A 16151-nucleotide genomic window follows, 5' to 3' on the forward strand; every position below is an offset into this window, starting at 1 on the left:
GACCGGTGACGAGACGGTGTCGGCGAGCGCGGTATCTCACTCAGCGGCGGCCAGAAGGCTCGCGTTGCTCTGGCGAGAGCCGTCTACGCGAGAGCCGACATCTATGTCATGGACGACTGCCTATCTGCCGTTGATTCCCACGTTGGACGTCACATTATCGACAACGTCCTCGGTCCCAAGGGCCTGCTCAGCTCCAAGACAAGAATCCTTGCTACGAACTCGATTCCTGTTCTTGTCGAGTCAGACTACATCTGCATGATCAAAGACGGCGAAATTACCGAGAGGGGTACCTACCGGCAGCTCACGGCAATGAGAGGCGCCGTCTTCGATTTGATCAAGACTGCTGGGCAAAACGACTCGGGCTCGAGTTCTCCTGTTGCATCTCCTGGTGATAGCGACAGCGAGACATCGACTGTCATCGAGGCAGGATGCAGCAGCCAGGACAAAGAAGAGCTAGAGGAAGCTCAGGAAGGGCTAGGCGCACTCCAGGCCATCAAGCCCGGTCCTGGCAGCTCCGCTTACCAAAAACCGCGGACTGGCAGCATGGCTACCTTGAGGCGCGCGAGCGCCGCTAGCTTCAAGGGTCCCCGTGGCAAGCTTCATGACGAGGAAAATCCCAGCAAGACCAGACAGGCAAAGGAGCACCTGGAGCAAGGCAAGGTCAAATGGTCAGGTATGTGACTGGACGTGACCCCAGAGGCCAGCCCCCCGATGCTAACCCGACGCCAGTTTACGGTGAATACGCCAAGGCAAACAATCTCGCGGCTGTTGCCGTCTACCTCATTGCTCTCGTTGCTGCTCAAACGGCGCAGATCGGTAAGTCTCCCACCCCTTCGCCACGGTCATAGACCTCACCAGCATGTGTCCGTGGGACGCATCACCTTGCCTCCCTTTGCCTCCTTGTTCACCGCCTCTTCAATCACCATTATCGGTCTTGCTTGCTTTGTGACACGGATCGCTAACTCGGCACATAGCCGGGAGCGTTTGGCTCAAGAACTGGGCCGACAGAAACACCGAGGCCGGCAGTAACCCCGAGGTTGGCAAGTACATCGGCATCTACTTCGTGTTCGGCGTCGGCGCTGCCGTCTTGACGGTTGTACAGACCCTCATTCTTTGGATTTTCTGCTCCATCGAGGTATGTCTGGCCAAACAAGCGGACCGGATCTTGAGCTCACATGTGGTTTGCATAGGCATCCCGCAAGTTACACGAGAAAATGGCCACGGCCATCTTCAGGTCGCCCATGTCCTTCTTTGACGTTACACCGGCTGGCCGCATTCTAAACCGGTTCTCGAGGTGCGTAATTGTGGCCCTACTCCAATAATTCTTTCTGCTTTTTTTTTCCCACGGGGTAGGACGAGCCAGCTGCTGTGAAAGGGGGCTTGAGCCAAGTGGCTCCAACGGTGCGGGAACCACCGGCGCCAGCGATGTCATACATCCGTGTCACGTAACGCCCATCGAACTCCCAATCCTGCACAGTGCAGACAGCCTCAAACCTCCGCAGTTTACTGACTGTTTCACAGTGACATTTATCGTGTCGATGAGGTACTTGCCCGGACCTTCAACATGCTGTTCAACAACCTTGCCAGGTCGCTATTCACCCTTGTCGTCATCTCGGTCACAGTGCCTCCTTTTACCGCTTTCATCGTTCCGTTAGGTCTCATGTACATGTGGATTCAGCGGTACTACCTACGGTCATCCCGAGAGCTCAAGAGATTGGACAGCGTGAGCCGCAGCCCAATCTATGCTCACTTCCAGGAGTCCTTGGGCGGCATCTCCACCATCCGTGCATACCGCCAGCAGGACAGGTTCGAGCTCGAGAACGAGTGGCGGGTGGATGCCAACCTTCGTGCTTACTACCCTTCCATCAGCGCTAATCGATGGCTGGCGATACGGCTCGAGTTCATTGGTGCGATTGTTATCCTGGCTGCCGCTGGGCTCGCCGTCACTGCGGTGGCCAACGGCGTTGATCTCAGCCCCGGGATGGTCGGCTTGGCCCTCTCGTACGGCTTGCAAATCACCACGTCTCTCAACTGGATCGTCCGCCAAACGGTCGAGGTGGAGACCAACATCGTGTCCGTGGAGCGCGTGCTCGAGTACGCGCGGTTGCCGAGCGAGGCACCCGAGATCATCCACCGCAACCGGCCGGCGGTGAGCTGGCCGTCACGTGGCGAGATTGAGTTCAACAACTACAGTGCGCGGTACCGCGAGGGCCTCGATCTTGTGCTCAAGAATATCAACCTCGATATCAAATCACACGAGAAGATTGGCGTTGTGGGACGCACGGGGGCCGGGAAATCCTCCTTGACCCTAGCCCTGTTCAGGATTATTGAGCCTGATACGGGCAATATCAGCCTTGATGGGCTCAACACTTCGACCATCGGCTTGCTGGATCTCCGGAGGCGTCTCGCTATCATCCCGCAGGATGCGGCTCTCTTTGAGGGTACCGTTCGGGACAATCTGGACCCCGGACATGTCCATGATGACACGGAGCTTTGGAGCGTTCTCGGTATGTTCCCCCCGTTACACTTTCAACCGTAATCAGTCGACCCCTCCACCACCGTGTTCACATGGCCCTGTCGTTTATTGGGTACACAAGACTAATCTCTGTGACGCACAGAACACGCTCGGCTAAAAGACCACGTCGCCTCCATGGAGGGTGGGTTGGAGGCCAAGATCCACGAAGGAGGTAAGCAGTGCATATTTCCACGTGCTAGTCCCCATATCGTCCCGTTCGTTTTGCGCTTTCTGTCGGCTTTCGCATGTGCCTGTCGTGTCATGTCGCGCCGGTTGCGTCATCGTGGACTCCTTGTTCCTCGGCAGCATCACGGCGCGACACGGCTAGTTGCATTATACCTCGACTGCGGAGCCTTTGATACGAGTAGCCCTTGACCGCAACTACTCGGATTCAGACCGCCAGGCGAGGGGGCGGAATGTCATATCATGGCTCGCACATTGGGGAGGAGTGAAAGTCGAGGTGCTCCGCGAACCGAGGCGCCGTTTCTGTCCTGCCTCTTGCCTTGCCATATGCACCACCGCACCCTCCCATCTAGTTGGATGCGCGCCGGTACACAACGCAGGTCCTTGCAGGATCTCCGATGCCATGGGCATGGCCGCAACACTGGATAAGCCGTGTTCCGAACGTGGCCTGTCCCCCATCACATCATCCGCCCCTATCTTGTGTGCCCTACCCGCTTACCGACATTGCCTGTCATCCGACCCCAATGGCCGCCGCTGCGGTATACAAACTGTCGGAATCAAGTGGTCCGTTGCTGTTCGGCCGGTGCCATCCGGGGCAAAGGAATGTCATTTCTCACACCCGGCAAGGTTCGGGTTCGAGATGAGCGGCTGTGATGGAGCCAAACCCTTGAGCAGACATGCATCACACACACCCTTCCCCCCCCCCCCCCCCCCCCGGGCATTACACACACACACACCATACACACCCTTCCAACCATGAAATTACGATACGATACAAACCTCCAACCAAACAGCTTACTAACCCTCTCACGCACACACAGGGCTCCACACCTCTCGCAGAGGCCAACGCCAGCTGGTGATCCCTCGCGCGCGGCGATGCTCACACCCGTCCAACATCCATGGGTCCTCGACGAGGCCACCGGCGGCCGTCGACGTCCAGACCGACGCCATGCTGCAGACCACGCTGCGCGGACCGCTTCTTTCGCCAACCGCACCATCGTCACCGTCGCCCACAGCATCAACACCATCCTCGAAAGCGACCGCGTCGTCGTGCTGGATAAGGGCGAGGTGGCTGAGTTTGATACGCCGGCGGAGCTGATCAAGAGGAGGGGGTTGTTTTATGGGCTGGTGAAGGAGGCGGGGTTGTTGGAGGAGGAGTGAGGTGGTTGGGTGGGTAAGGGGTTTTAGGGCTTTGGTTTGAAGAGGGGGGGGTGGGGGGGTTGGTGTAAAAAATGAGTTGGATTGCATTGGGGTCTGAAAATAATGAAAAAAAGAAAGGACAAAAGGGAAAGGACGAAATAAACGTTGTCATCATCATCATGCTGGCTTCGGGGGCGGAGGATAGGCCCTTAAGGCCTGTCAGTGCGGGTTGGTGTGTGTGTAGTATAGCTACTGCTACAAAACAAATGGGGTGTAATGTACATATTATGGGAACGGTATTGTTCCGCGCAAACATCAGAATGCATGGCGTTGGAGGTGTTTTTTTGTCTGGTCCGTTTTGAGAAATGTCTGCACGGTGCACGGGCATGAAGCAGTTGGTGGTTTTGTGGTGTTGGTGTTGGTGTTGGTGTTGGTGTTGGTGGTGATGTTGGTTCGCCTGCCTGTGTCTTGCTTGTCCTGGCTGCATTGCATCATCACCTGGCTGGATTTTTTTTGAATTTTTTTTTTTTACTTTCACCGCTACTCTCCTTTTCTCCTGTCGATGCCCTCGGTGTCGCCCCGTGGCTGTCTTCCTGTCGGTCTGTCGCCGCTGCAGTGGGATGTGTGTGTGGGGGGGGAAGGTATCACCAACAAGACTTGCGGGCCGGTCTGGCTGGATGAGAAAGCTAGGCTAGACTAAGCTAAGCTAGGGCAGCCATTATTGAAGTGGGATGGTGGGATGGTGGGATGGTGGGTTTGGGGATGGATGACGGGGTGGATGGATGGATGGATGGGTTCAATGTATGAAGGATGGAGATGGGTGCATGGATTGAAGTTGGAATGAGAAGAAATGGAACAAAACGTGGCAGCTAGCTCGAGGAGACGGGACAGACAACCCGGGTAGAGAGGCAGACAGAAAAAGATAAGAAGCTCTGCTCTGTCAGCCATCAACAGATAAGTAACTACAGCACACACACCCACGACTTACACCCAGCACAGCGTAATGCAGCACAGCACAGCAGCACGCATGGTCAGCCAGCCAGCTGGCCGGCCGGCCGTTCAGTCCCATGCCGGTGTGGTTGGACCGTGACCAACCGCGTGACCGAATCTTCATGTCGGGTCAGCCCGAGTCATGCCAGCCACACACACACACACACACCGGCAGTTGAGTTTTGGGCTGTGTGTCTCGCATCGGTACGGCGGGGTGAGACATGATGGTGTTCAGAGACCAGACAAAAACGCCCTTCCAACATGTATGTGATGTGATGATATGCGTAAACGGTTCGGTGGGTGGCTGGCTGGATGGCGGGGGATGGGGAACTCCAGATCATGCAGGCTGCCGCGGGGCGGCTGGGAGGGGAGGCGTTGCGGTCGTGATGGAGGTGTTCGAGTTGGTGGTGGTGATGGTGGTGGTGGCGGCGGCGTGCTACATTTACCTTGTTTAGAATTACCTTGTTGGTGGTGCCGGGCAGGACGGCGCCCAGAAGGGAAAGGGATTGCCATCCTGGAAGGGAGGATATTTCCGAATAGGGGATGTCGGGTTGCGGCTCAGCGAAAGGGTTTATTTAGTATGGAAATGGGCGTGGTCTGGTCGCCTTTGCATGACCCGTCCACACGGACACCACAGGATGAATAAGACAGGTCTAAGATAGTTATGAGGAGGATTGAGAGATGAAGAACGGGGTTGACTCAAAGAAGTTCGCGGAGAGTCTGCTCCGGGTGGTGTGGCCTTACTGTTGTGATCTGGCGTGGCTGATAAGAAGGGCCTAAACATCTCTATGCTTTTGCTTCGCTGGGTCGCTGGGCCCTGACCCCCCTCCTGCCCTTGCTTCTCAGTCCCACTCTGGGTACCGTTCCCTTTCATGTTCCCCTAGTCCGCGCGCCTCACGGCCCCAGGGTGTCAGAACCAGGACCGGGAACGGGGGGAAGAGGGGGGGTTTTCAGGGTCGTGTAACCCGTCCATTTGTCCAAACATCTTAATGTCGGCATCACACGCTTGATCACGGCGTCTGCGTGGATGAACACAGCTTAGTCGGGTTATGCCTGGGACTCGAGAAATATGGGAGAGAAACGTGTGGTTCGGTAATAGCGAGGCCAAGGGGTCGTATCCTGTGTAGTTAAAGAAAAGGAGGGTGGGACAAAAAAGACGTTGAGGGGTCTGAGACTGAGATCCTGCGGTCTGTTCGCTGAGTTACACCGGCGCAAGCCATTGCCGTGGTCGAAGGGTTACGCAAGGGCAGCCCCGTGGTACACGTGGTGATCGCAATGCCTAAAATGCAGATTCAGGCGGTGAGAATGTTGATAAGAGAACCCTGTACCTCGTTGACAAGATCCAAAACTCCACGATATTAGCATGAAACCAACGCGCAAAATGCCGTACTTGGACTCGACGATGGGACATCACCCGCGGAGACCGACGGGAAGGGAGCAACCGCGGTTCATCCACGGCCCCCTTTCCCCTGAATAACGAGTTTTCTGGCTCAGCGAAGCGAGGTGCAGACCTGGCTGTGTCCGCTGTTGTGAACACTGTGATGAAGCTTGTCAGGCACCAGAACGGAAAGTCCCAACAAGATCAGGGCGGCGGCATGACAAGGATGGCGAGGCAGCGGCACAGCTTCCTCGAATGGGGGTGGTCTCCGCATATCCAAGGCGATACATCTGTAAAGTTGCCAATAAGACTCGGTGTGGGTCCAATGCCGCAGGTGCGAGAGAGCATGTGAGCGGGCCCAGACCCTGGAAGACTCGCACATCTAATCTACGCATGTACATAACATATTGTGGATAGCCGGTCGATCTGCTGCTCTTGGGCTCGGGCCAGCTTTGGTTGTTAACGCCGCGTGGGTTGTCTCAGTCGGTTGGTAAACCGTCAACGTCTGCTAGCGAAGCCAGCGAGATCAAGGCGCCGATCCGGATACCTTGCAATGAGACCCGGCGCGCCGCCTTGGCTACGGCATTGAGAAGACGCGTTGGTGCTCTGGGCGGCTTGGGGTGACAGGGTGGGCGTGGATGACGCCTCCGTTGCTTCGGGTTGGCGATGCGCCCCGAAATGCAAGGGAATCTAAAAGGGGCTTAGGGTGGGGAGACATGATGATGTTGTGCCACCGCTGCGCGCGCTCAGCTTGGTGGCGACCGCCTGCCGAGCCCACCCCCCCCCCCCCTTCCTCCCTTCCATCGTTACTGTGTAGTTAGCGTTGATCCGGCAGGCTTTCGGTTTGAGACAAGCGGAGTCCAGCCTTGTGGGACGGAATGCGGGTTGTGGAGAGACGACTTTGGCAGTTGGCTGGGGGTCCAGCGCGGGATCTAAGACAGAACGAGTCGCGGTTCACTGGTTCTCACTGAACCCCGTTGTCGTCGAGGTCGGCGACCATGGGGCAAACATGCTCTTCGCCCCGAGCTCTCACCGACACCCAACCCGATGATTCCAGGCACAAACATGGTGTACCTTGACACTTGGCACTTATGGTGTCGAGTACGGACGTTCCCATAGGCCATGTCCTAGCCACTCACTCCGGACACGGGGATTTGTGCAACGACACGGCGAAAGATCCTAAGGAAGCTCCTATTATTATGGGGGTTTTCGGAATACCTGACTGGTTTTGGAGAGGTCATGGTAACTCGGCGCGGGGATGACGACGGTTCTGGCATCGGGTCCGTCCCTAGAAGGAAATTATTAGCGACCTGACGCGGATCGTGCTGGATGTACCCTCGGCCCTCTTCCTGGTGTACATCATGGACTCTACCATGAATGGATACCGTCAGTCTTGGAAGATGGGAATGGCTGGGAGGATGTTGCGTCACCCCCTCCCTCGTCTTGGTGAGATCGCGGGATAATGACGGTGCGACATCAGTACTTGTACCTACAATCTGGATGCCAGGCGAGGGCAAATGCCGAAGGTCCCGGGAGGACGGTTGTCATTTTCCTTCTTTTCGACCAAGATAAGCTCGCGGCAACCCGCCCAGTCGGTGATGGCGTGCATGTCGCTGAGGTCCTTGCAAGCCGTCCGGACCAACTCCAAAACCAACCACTCGGGTCAGGTGCTCCAGGCCGGATCAATGATGATTTGGGTGCCTTTCCCGCCAACCCGTCGGTCGACACTTGCCTTTTTGCTTTTTTTTTTCATTTCTCTATTTCTGGACGAGGGGTCGAAACCATCACCGTTTTCCTGCTCATTTCGTCGCTTCTTGGAATGCAAAAGTATCCGGGATGTTTATGTTAAAAAGAAAGAGGAAGAGTTTAATCGTGATGATGGGCGATTTTCTTTCTATCGCATCATCTATCCATCGTCTTGAGTTAGGGTGCGGATGCCGCGGGTGCGGGACTGGCAAGGCAGCTAAAGGGCCGTTCCGAACCTGGTGCCGTATCGATTTGGGCAAATGTGATGGAAAACGAGATGTTACTCTTGTTTTGTGGATAACTAACCCAAACCAACAGTTATCCGTTCACGCCGTTATCGACGGTGTTTCGGCAGTTCGAAGAGACCGACCGCTCGCAGATCGAGCCCCGGCAAGAAATCGTAGCACCACCACGATTGTATTGCACAGCCAGGAGCGAGGTACCGACATGCGCACAGTTTATCCCCGACATTTATCTGCCGTGGTTTCGCCGTCTTTCTGCTGCGGCTTCCTCGAGTGTGTTACTCCGTGTACCTGGCTCTGAATGTTCATTTTTGTTCTATTTGCTGCGTATTCGTATGTGACTCGAGGCCGGCAGCTGTTTTAGGGGGCCATGCCGACTTGCGATATATTACGTACCTTACCGCCCCTTGGACAAAAAAAGCTGAACTCCACGTGTGCTTGTAGGCGCCGACAGCTATTCGGAAGACCAAATCTACTTTTTACTTTGCTCAATTTCTTTTATTTGATTTATTTTGCTCGGTTTTCTTCTCCTGTTTTCTTTTGTACTTTTTTTCTTTTCTTGCTTTCTTTCTCCCATTTCGAGTTCGGCCTTTTTTGGCCAGAGGGGCTTACCTTACAACCCAACCGAGAGTTGACCTGACATGGAAGGTACGAAGGTACTTGACCACTTTCACACTAGGTCGTTTCTGTCAAAATCACCAACGGAGGAAAGCGTGCCCGCCCGAGACATTCTGACGGCCTATTCATCCGTCTTATTGGCGGGCAGCTCAATGGTGGATTCAGGCCAACATCTGGCGGTTGCTTCTTGAGGTCATCCCGCTTCACCAATTGCCTATATGCATCCCAGGGTTACACTACCTCTTTTCCTCGATGCTCAGGTACCTATCGGGGGCATTATCAACAATCAAAATTAGCCCATTGGTCGTTTGCGGTCATGGAAGGTGAGACTGAACTCGTTTCCTATTGCCCAATCTGCGAATTTGGGCAACTCTGGGCTTTCTCCGGGTACGGTACGCGCCCGATTTTTCTGCCTCTCGTCCCCCCCGTGGTGTCGCATCGAGGCCCAAAAAGACTCTCGAGGTCGAGGATGCTCTTTCGGTATTGGTTATTCGAGAATGCATGGAACACAGTGAATAACATGGATCAAACTTCAAGTTTCGACGCAATGCTTGCGAGCTGCCTCTCGCCGCGTTCAATCGGGAACGATCCGGGCCATCGGGCGCTTCTGCAGCCAAGGTGACGATGACCCGAGCTTGCAGTTTGTTGGCTATGTCATGCATGTAGTGGTCTCTCGAAGTGCTTGCTCTGCTCAGCTCATGCAGGGATTCCGATCGATGACCCCCGCTGCGCATCAGTGGGGAGTGGGGTTTCGTATTGGAGAATACATGGGTACGGGAGGGAGATCTCTTGGACCGATGAAACCGCACAGTCCACTTGCCCGCCCATTTCCCTCTGGCGAACGGATTTTCCCGTGAATTCAGGGTAGGCTGGGATGGGGGAGATGGCTTCGGGGGGAGCACGTTTCTTGGCGCGCACGTTGCTGGATGGATCATTTATACTAGAGGAAACGGTTCTCGATGGCGGTACGATTTTACAATAGCGGCCGACCACCCCGACGGCGGCCAAAAGTAAGAAGGATTGAGAAGTAACCTCGAACGCGAAGGCTTGCGCGTCGGCCACCCAAAGATACCTTATGTATGTACCTATGTACGACCTTGCATTCTGGGCCAAGTGGGATGTGGGCGCACGAAAAGGGAAGCGCAAACAAGGATCACCGTTACTCCTGTTGGTTCCTCCTGCTGCTGCTCACATGTTGCTCGTCCTGCTGTTCGCCCGCCTGCTGCTCGAGGCCTGATCGAGATGATGATCGATCATTCCGGCAGCAGCCGGCATGCATGCAGCGTCCCGGTATTTTCGAGTTATTCGAGTTGTTCGGGTTCGGGGGTGGGGGGGGGAAAGATAGGCTCAACTGGGCAGCATTGAAAAATATTGGCCGCGGCCATCGCGCAGCTTGCCAGCTTCGCTTTCGCCGTCACCGTTATCAACGTTGTGGAATGTTTCGCTTGCTGTCTTGGTTCATGTCAAACTCAGGCCCAATGCGGGAATAACTGTTTGATTGACTGGGAAGGGAGACGTCATCTTGTGCTCTTGAAACTAGCCAAGACGGTGGCGGCCGTATCGCGATTGATTGCGCCCGGTGAGCCAGCCTCGCTCAGACGGCGATAATGTTTTTTCATGGCTGGCAGTATTCGTTTGCAGAGATCTTTATCCATGTAATTACATAACTACCAGGAACTGCCCGATTTCCCAGCCCAGGCGAAGAATACCGCGCCAAGACCTGGGGGTCTCATCGTACCCGCCAATTCTGTCAATGTCACAAATACAAATCACTCACACTGGTTAAGTGGGGCAATGATCTCAACCCAAGCTCCGGTCGATCTTTCTTTAGTTTCCATCCACGATGGATCCAGCACCAAGCTTTTTTTCAGGGACTTCGTTAAACCTACCCCAGTTCCCGAAACGTCCTCTTATTTCTTTTATTTTCCTCCGCGGGGAGAAAAGGGACGTCCCTTTCCAGAAGCCCCGCGTCGCGTTGCAATTATGGCGCCATTCGAGACAGTCAATCCTGTCTTGTCAAGTTAATCCCGCTTCTGTCAATCTGGGCGATTAATAATTCAATTGCTGCTCTCAGGCGGTCTGCATCACCCACCATTTGTTGTCACTGACAGACTGATCTTGCCATCACTTGGTTGTCGAGTCGGAGCGGTGCAACATTGACTCACCTCCGTCCTTGATAAAGCCGAACGATCCCGGATGGGAAAAAGAAGGGAGTAGCCGAGCGCAGGCAGATAACCGAGACATGGTGCAGAACGAGGACGATATGGCGAGAGCCCTGCCCTGCTCTGTGACGACCGTCTCCCCCCTCCCCCCCCCAGCTCCAACGGGCTCCGTTTTGGCACAAAAACGCCCCGTCAATTCTCTCGCCTCCACCCACGGCGGCTGTACCTGCAACTACACAGGGTACATACAGTGCGAGCTGCTCGCCAACGCCCATCATGCTTGTTGTTCCGCAAGCCTTGCTTGTTCTGCCAGCCCGACGGAGGTACTGGCCAGTCTTGGGTCGACCTGCGTCCAATGTGGCGCCTCCTTTGGTGTTGTGTCTCCATCTCGGCGGCAGAAATAACCAAACACAGTAGGCATGCACGGGCATAGGCATGAAGCTCGATTACACAGCACATAAGCAGCTGTGCGACGACATGCTCAATGTCGGGAAAAAGGGAAACGAAGTTCACTCATTTGTCTTCGTATATTTCATCGCCTCGCACCTTGCTCCCGTCGCCTCCTCTCTCTGCCTCCAAACTCCATCTAGCGTCTCGAACAATCGCCAAACTCTCTCGTTCTCGTTCTACCTCCCTCTTTGACATATGAACTGCCACATCACGCTAGTTTAGTCCGGCTACCGTCCCGTGTCTCGGAGCACATCTTCAACTGCACCCGGTCAATCGTTGTCTTGGCTTCCAACCAGACTCAACCGGGCCTAGATACAACTCCCCCAGAGGCGGTTTCAGACTGAGCAAAGCCTACACTTCCCTTATAAGTCGACAATTGAGCTCGGACGTTTAAGAACCAGTCATAATCGACCGAGACGGCGCCGAACATACATAGACCAAACCCAACGACGTTCTCGTTGCTACCGTGGAGCCGTCCTAGTTTCCAAGTTAACTAGCAACCAAGGCCTGGGCGGTTGACAAGAGCCCGGCTCCCCGACAAGCTCAAGTCGGTCCCGGACCGTCTCCACTTCAACTGCGCTCTCCCGTGGCCCCCGAGACCTCGATTGAAGAGGGGTGGTCACGACCTGTTCTGTATTTCCGGTTCTTACTTCCTCACCTTGCCTGCTGAGATACCTTCTCCCAGGACCAGCGGCCTTTCTCCACAGTAAACTCTCCTCGCCCGTTGGCCCCCGCTATTCCTTGACCTTGTCACCCCAGAGGTGACCCTGTCAGCCACCTCTCACCTGTGATCCTTGCGCCCAAGGGTCCTGGCCATTGACCAAGTCAGCTTCAAGCAGGCCCGGTCCTTTGGCTCCTTCAAAGGTAGGGGGCGCCCTCCTCCACAACAAGAAACCACATCCACACACCAACCCATCACACCACACACAAGAACCCACTCGTCTACTTCCCCAGGACGGCACAGCTGGAAAGGGACTTACTATTCCCACGCTGCTATTTCTCAAGTGGTCAGTTGCCACCCCCCCTGGTCTACAGCCGCACGAACAGACAAAGAAGTCTAACTGCAGGGTCCCGCCCCCCCAGGCCATACTATCTCCAAATCTGATATCACTGTTTGAGACGGGCACCCTTACGTCTCCACCGTCTTGATAAGCAGCAAACGCCTCCAGTACCGACATCTGACAACCACGGTCAGCTCCCTTTGTTGCCCCGTGTCCCGCTGGCCCACTTCGTCTGGCACCATTCGCGAGCCCGGCTACTTCCGCCCGTGAAGTAACGTTGTTGACTCCCTTCGGGGTTTTGGACCGCGATCCTGTGGCTCGTCAACATCCGTTCGACCATTGCGGCCTTCTGCCATTGGACTGCCTGAAGGGGTATCGGTTGCCATCCTTCTCACGGTCTTGTCCCAGAGACACACAGATAGATCTACGGTATCCAACGAATTCAAGGCCGAAGCAATTTTGACTTTTGACTACAATCTCAAAGTCCCGGAATAGCAAGGCCGGTGTGCCTGCTTTCCGAACCCACCCCCCTGACCGAGCTCATCAACGAGGACCCACCACGGTAGCCCCCGTGTCTCATGAGGCCACGCCTCGATTCGATCCGGTTCCACTCAACCTGTGGCAGCAAGATATATCTGCAGGTCCTCTCGCGTGTTTGTCCGGCAGAGCGCATCATCATCGCTCCTCGACGCAGAGAGTCCCTTTAAACCTTGACACTTGCTGCGACCTCTCACTGCTGTCTTACTCGTCTCGCCCCCTTTATACGCCACGAAGCCTGACCCAGCCGCCACCATGGTCACTGCTCATAGTGACTGCTGTAATGCCTGCTCTCGGCCGTGGGATGGAAGCCGGCCCGTCCTGGACGACGCTCGAGATGCGGAAGCAAAGAACTCTCCGCCTCTGGTACGCACTCCCACCCACCCCCGACCCTCCTAGCTCTCTAAACCCGGGGCTACCGGGCATACCTCGGGCACACAAGACTAACCACGACGCAGACGGTTGCTAGGGCACTACGGGAGCATTGCAATATCCCTTTCGACAGCTTCTTCCTTGCCACACACCTTGGGCATGGCAACTTTGCCTATTTCTCTGGCCCCGGTCCCATTTCGGAGGAAAACATTTGCAAGATGTTCCTAAGGGACAAGTACCTCAGGTTCCAAGAGCGGGCGTCATCAAGTAAGTTTGAAGGAAAGGATGCTGCATTCCCCCCCAGCATCTTGCTGACTGGGAACCTAGGAGACGGCGTACAGGAAGGGTATGAGGACGAATATCGGTGTTATTCTACTCGCAGCTCGGCTCCCGTCGACGGCCGCTGGTCGGTCGAACCTACCCGCAGAAAACGGCAGAGAAGGCAGGCCCCAATGCGCCGTGAACCAGACGACGACGCACCGCCCGTCATTACCAACTCGAGAAAGACGCTTCTGATTGGCGACTCGGCGTCCGTGATGGAGTTTTACGACCGCGGCTTCAAGGCCATTCAGCAAACCGCCTGTAAAGAGATCGCCAAAGCCTTCATCAAGATTCTCTGCCCCAAAAAGCAGCGCAGGAACGCGTATGTTGGGGGCGAAAAGACGGCCCCGGACTGGTGGCCTCTGCGGTACGGCCCGGGCGATAAGGACAAGGTCCGGCACGTCGAGCCTGACCATATGTGGAAGATTGGTGGGTGCTTGCTTTATCGGAGCGGGTTCTTGTGACTTAAGCTGACTGTGAAATAGAACGCGTTTACATCTTGAAGTACATACTGAGGATGGTCATCCAACCCGAGGCCCGGTCACCTAGCGTCCAGGCGCTGGGCGTGCTCACCATGGATAAGTTCGAAGCCGCGGCCATGGATTCGCTCTCGTCCTGGTTTGTGGATCCACATAAGCCCAGGAATGCAAAGAAAAAGCCCATCTTGAAGGAGATCTTCCGGGTTGCCAAGATGGAGGAGAGGTACAGGAAAAACGAGATCGGTGGGTTACCGTCGCCCGATCCTGCTCGGAAGGTTGTATTGTGCTGACCTCGAGCCACAGATGCCACCACACAGATCATCGTCACGGCCGATGACATGGTCATGAATCACTGCTTCGACCCGGAGGAGGAAATGGCCGACGACCTGGCAGAGTCGGCCGCTATGGAAGCCGAGCGCTGCCGTCTAGACTCACTCTTGACTCGCGTCTCACCGACCCGAAGTACCGCCGTGCCGGTGCTCCCGTCGATGTCGTCCACGAGCCCATCGGTCCAGACACTGACTACCCAGTTCCAAGCAACGCCGTTTCTCCACGAGCTGCCGATCCGCGCCCAGGCGTACAGCGCGCCCGCTATGCTCCCCGCCGGGCTCACCGCAGATCAGTATCCGTACACCGATCCCCACAGCTTGGCTGCCACCCATCCTGCGGCCTCTATGCAAATGCACCCCCTGATCACCGGCAGCCCACACCACCATGCCCAGAGCCCCCACAACTCACAGCACGACACGAGCCGGCGCTCATCCCTCTTCGTACCCACCACTGAGTTCAACAGCCCCTCACCGTCGGCCATCTACCATCACGCGAACCCGTGGCCCCAATCGCCACAAACCCCGGGGCATGCCACGCACAGCACGACCGGCGCCTCCTCCCCAGACACGTCCTCCCCTCTATTTGCGTATGCGCCCACGCACAGTCTCCCGAGCCACCACAACCACCATCAACCGCCACCACCGCAGCAACGCCATCACCACAGCCACGTTCAGCAGCAGCAGCAGCAGCAGCCGCAGCAGCAACACATCCAACAACATCAACAACAGCAGCAGCAACCGCAGCAACCGCAGCAACCGCAGCAACCGCAGCAGCAGGCCACCAGCGTTCCGGCGCTGCCGCGGCCGATGCCCCTGGTGCAGGTGGCACACCAGCAACACCAGCAGCACCAGCAGCACCAGCAGCACCCACACACCAGCACATACAGCGCCAACACCTACTACACCACCGCTGTACCCCACGGATTTGAGGCCCTCCCCGAGATGCCTCTACCACCACAGCACCAGCAGCATCACCACCATGGTCTGCCTACCATTTACCATCACCACCACCAACATCATATCCAGCACAGCAGCATCAGCAGCAATCGGTGATGAGCCAAGGCCAGAACCAGCTTCAGGCTCACCGGGCCCAGCGACGGCCGATATGGGCGTGGCGCGGGCTTAATGCCTGCTTTCCCGCCAACCTGCCTACCTTATGATCGGTTTGGTGTTCTGGTTCTTTTTTTTTTTTTTTTTTTTTTTTTTTGGCTATAGACGTGTTACATGCTGTATGGCTTCCTCCTGTTTTATTACATTACTCTGCCGTCGCTGTTTTCCGTTTTCTCATCGGGGGCGGGTGGCAAGGCTGTGATAAAACGGTTGAGGGTGGAGGTGGTGTCATTGGGGGGCTGCAAGACTGGATACGGATATGCCCTGGTGTTTTTGTCGGGTTCGGAGGGTCGCGTCGCTTGTCTCTGGTCTGTCGGTCGGTTTCTATTTCTTTTTTTTGGTGAGGGGAGGAGGGTAATGTCGGGGGTTGGTTGGTTGGTTGGTTGGTTTTCACCTGGACGACGACTCTGGAAGCTCTTTTCTTTTCTCCTTTGCTTGCGTTTTTGTTCATTTTCGTTCAATAACATAGTAAACTATCTACGCAGACTGGCATCAAATCACAGAACATACAACTCCCGCCATTGACAACCGGTTGTAAATATCGTCTCGAATCTTGCGCTGTCCAAGGGTGTCTGTCT

General features: G+C 55.7%; 3 protein-coding genes across 3 annotated transcripts in view; all 3 read left to right on the forward strand.

Moving 5' to 3' along the window:
* CHGG_03203 (uncharacterized protein) overlaps positions 1-3859 on the forward strand; it is a gene marked incomplete at both ends in the record, with an annotated part of 6633 nt that extends 2774 nt beyond the window's left edge. The window contains 8 exons of the mRNA XM_001229718.1: positions 55-673; positions 730-816; positions 975-1135; positions 1191-1294; positions 1522-2507; positions 2619-2687; positions 2911-3325; positions 3520-3859. Coding sequence (XP_001229719.1) covers positions 55-673; positions 730-816; positions 975-1135; positions 1191-1294; positions 1522-2507; positions 2619-2687; positions 2911-3325; positions 3520-3859 — 2781 coding nt within the window. The remainder of the gene's footprint in view (positions 1-54; positions 674-729; positions 817-974; positions 1136-1190; positions 1295-1521; positions 2508-2618; positions 2688-2910; positions 3326-3519) is intronic.
* Positions 3860-6432: 2573 nt separating this feature from the next.
* Positions 6433-6830, forward strand: CHGG_03204 (uncharacterized protein; the record flags this gene model as incomplete). Its single annotated transcript, XM_001229719.1, has 2 exons — positions 6433-6540; positions 6624-6830. The coding sequence occupies 2 exons, from the start codon at positions 6433-6435 to the stop codon at positions 6828-6830; spliced, it is 315 nt and encodes a 104-aa protein (XP_001229720.1).
* Positions 6831-13217: 6387 nt separating this feature from the next.
* On the forward strand, positions 13218-15516 carry CHGG_03205 (uncharacterized protein; the record flags this gene model as incomplete). Its single annotated transcript, XM_001229720.1, has 5 exons — positions 13218-13328; positions 13421-13601; positions 13662-14084; positions 14141-14377; positions 14438-15516. The coding sequence occupies 5 exons, from the start codon at positions 13218-13220 to the stop codon at positions 15514-15516; spliced, it is 2031 nt and encodes a 676-aa protein (XP_001229721.1).
* Positions 15517-16151: the final 635 nt, after the last annotated feature.

This window comes from Chaetomium globosum, genomic scaffold (assembly GCF_000143365.1).
Source record: "Chaetomium globosum CBS 148.51 scaffold_2 genomic scaffold, whole genome shotgun sequence".
Taxonomy (NCBI): Eukaryota; Fungi; Ascomycota; class Sordariomycetes; order Sordariales; family Chaetomiaceae; genus Chaetomium; species Chaetomium globosum.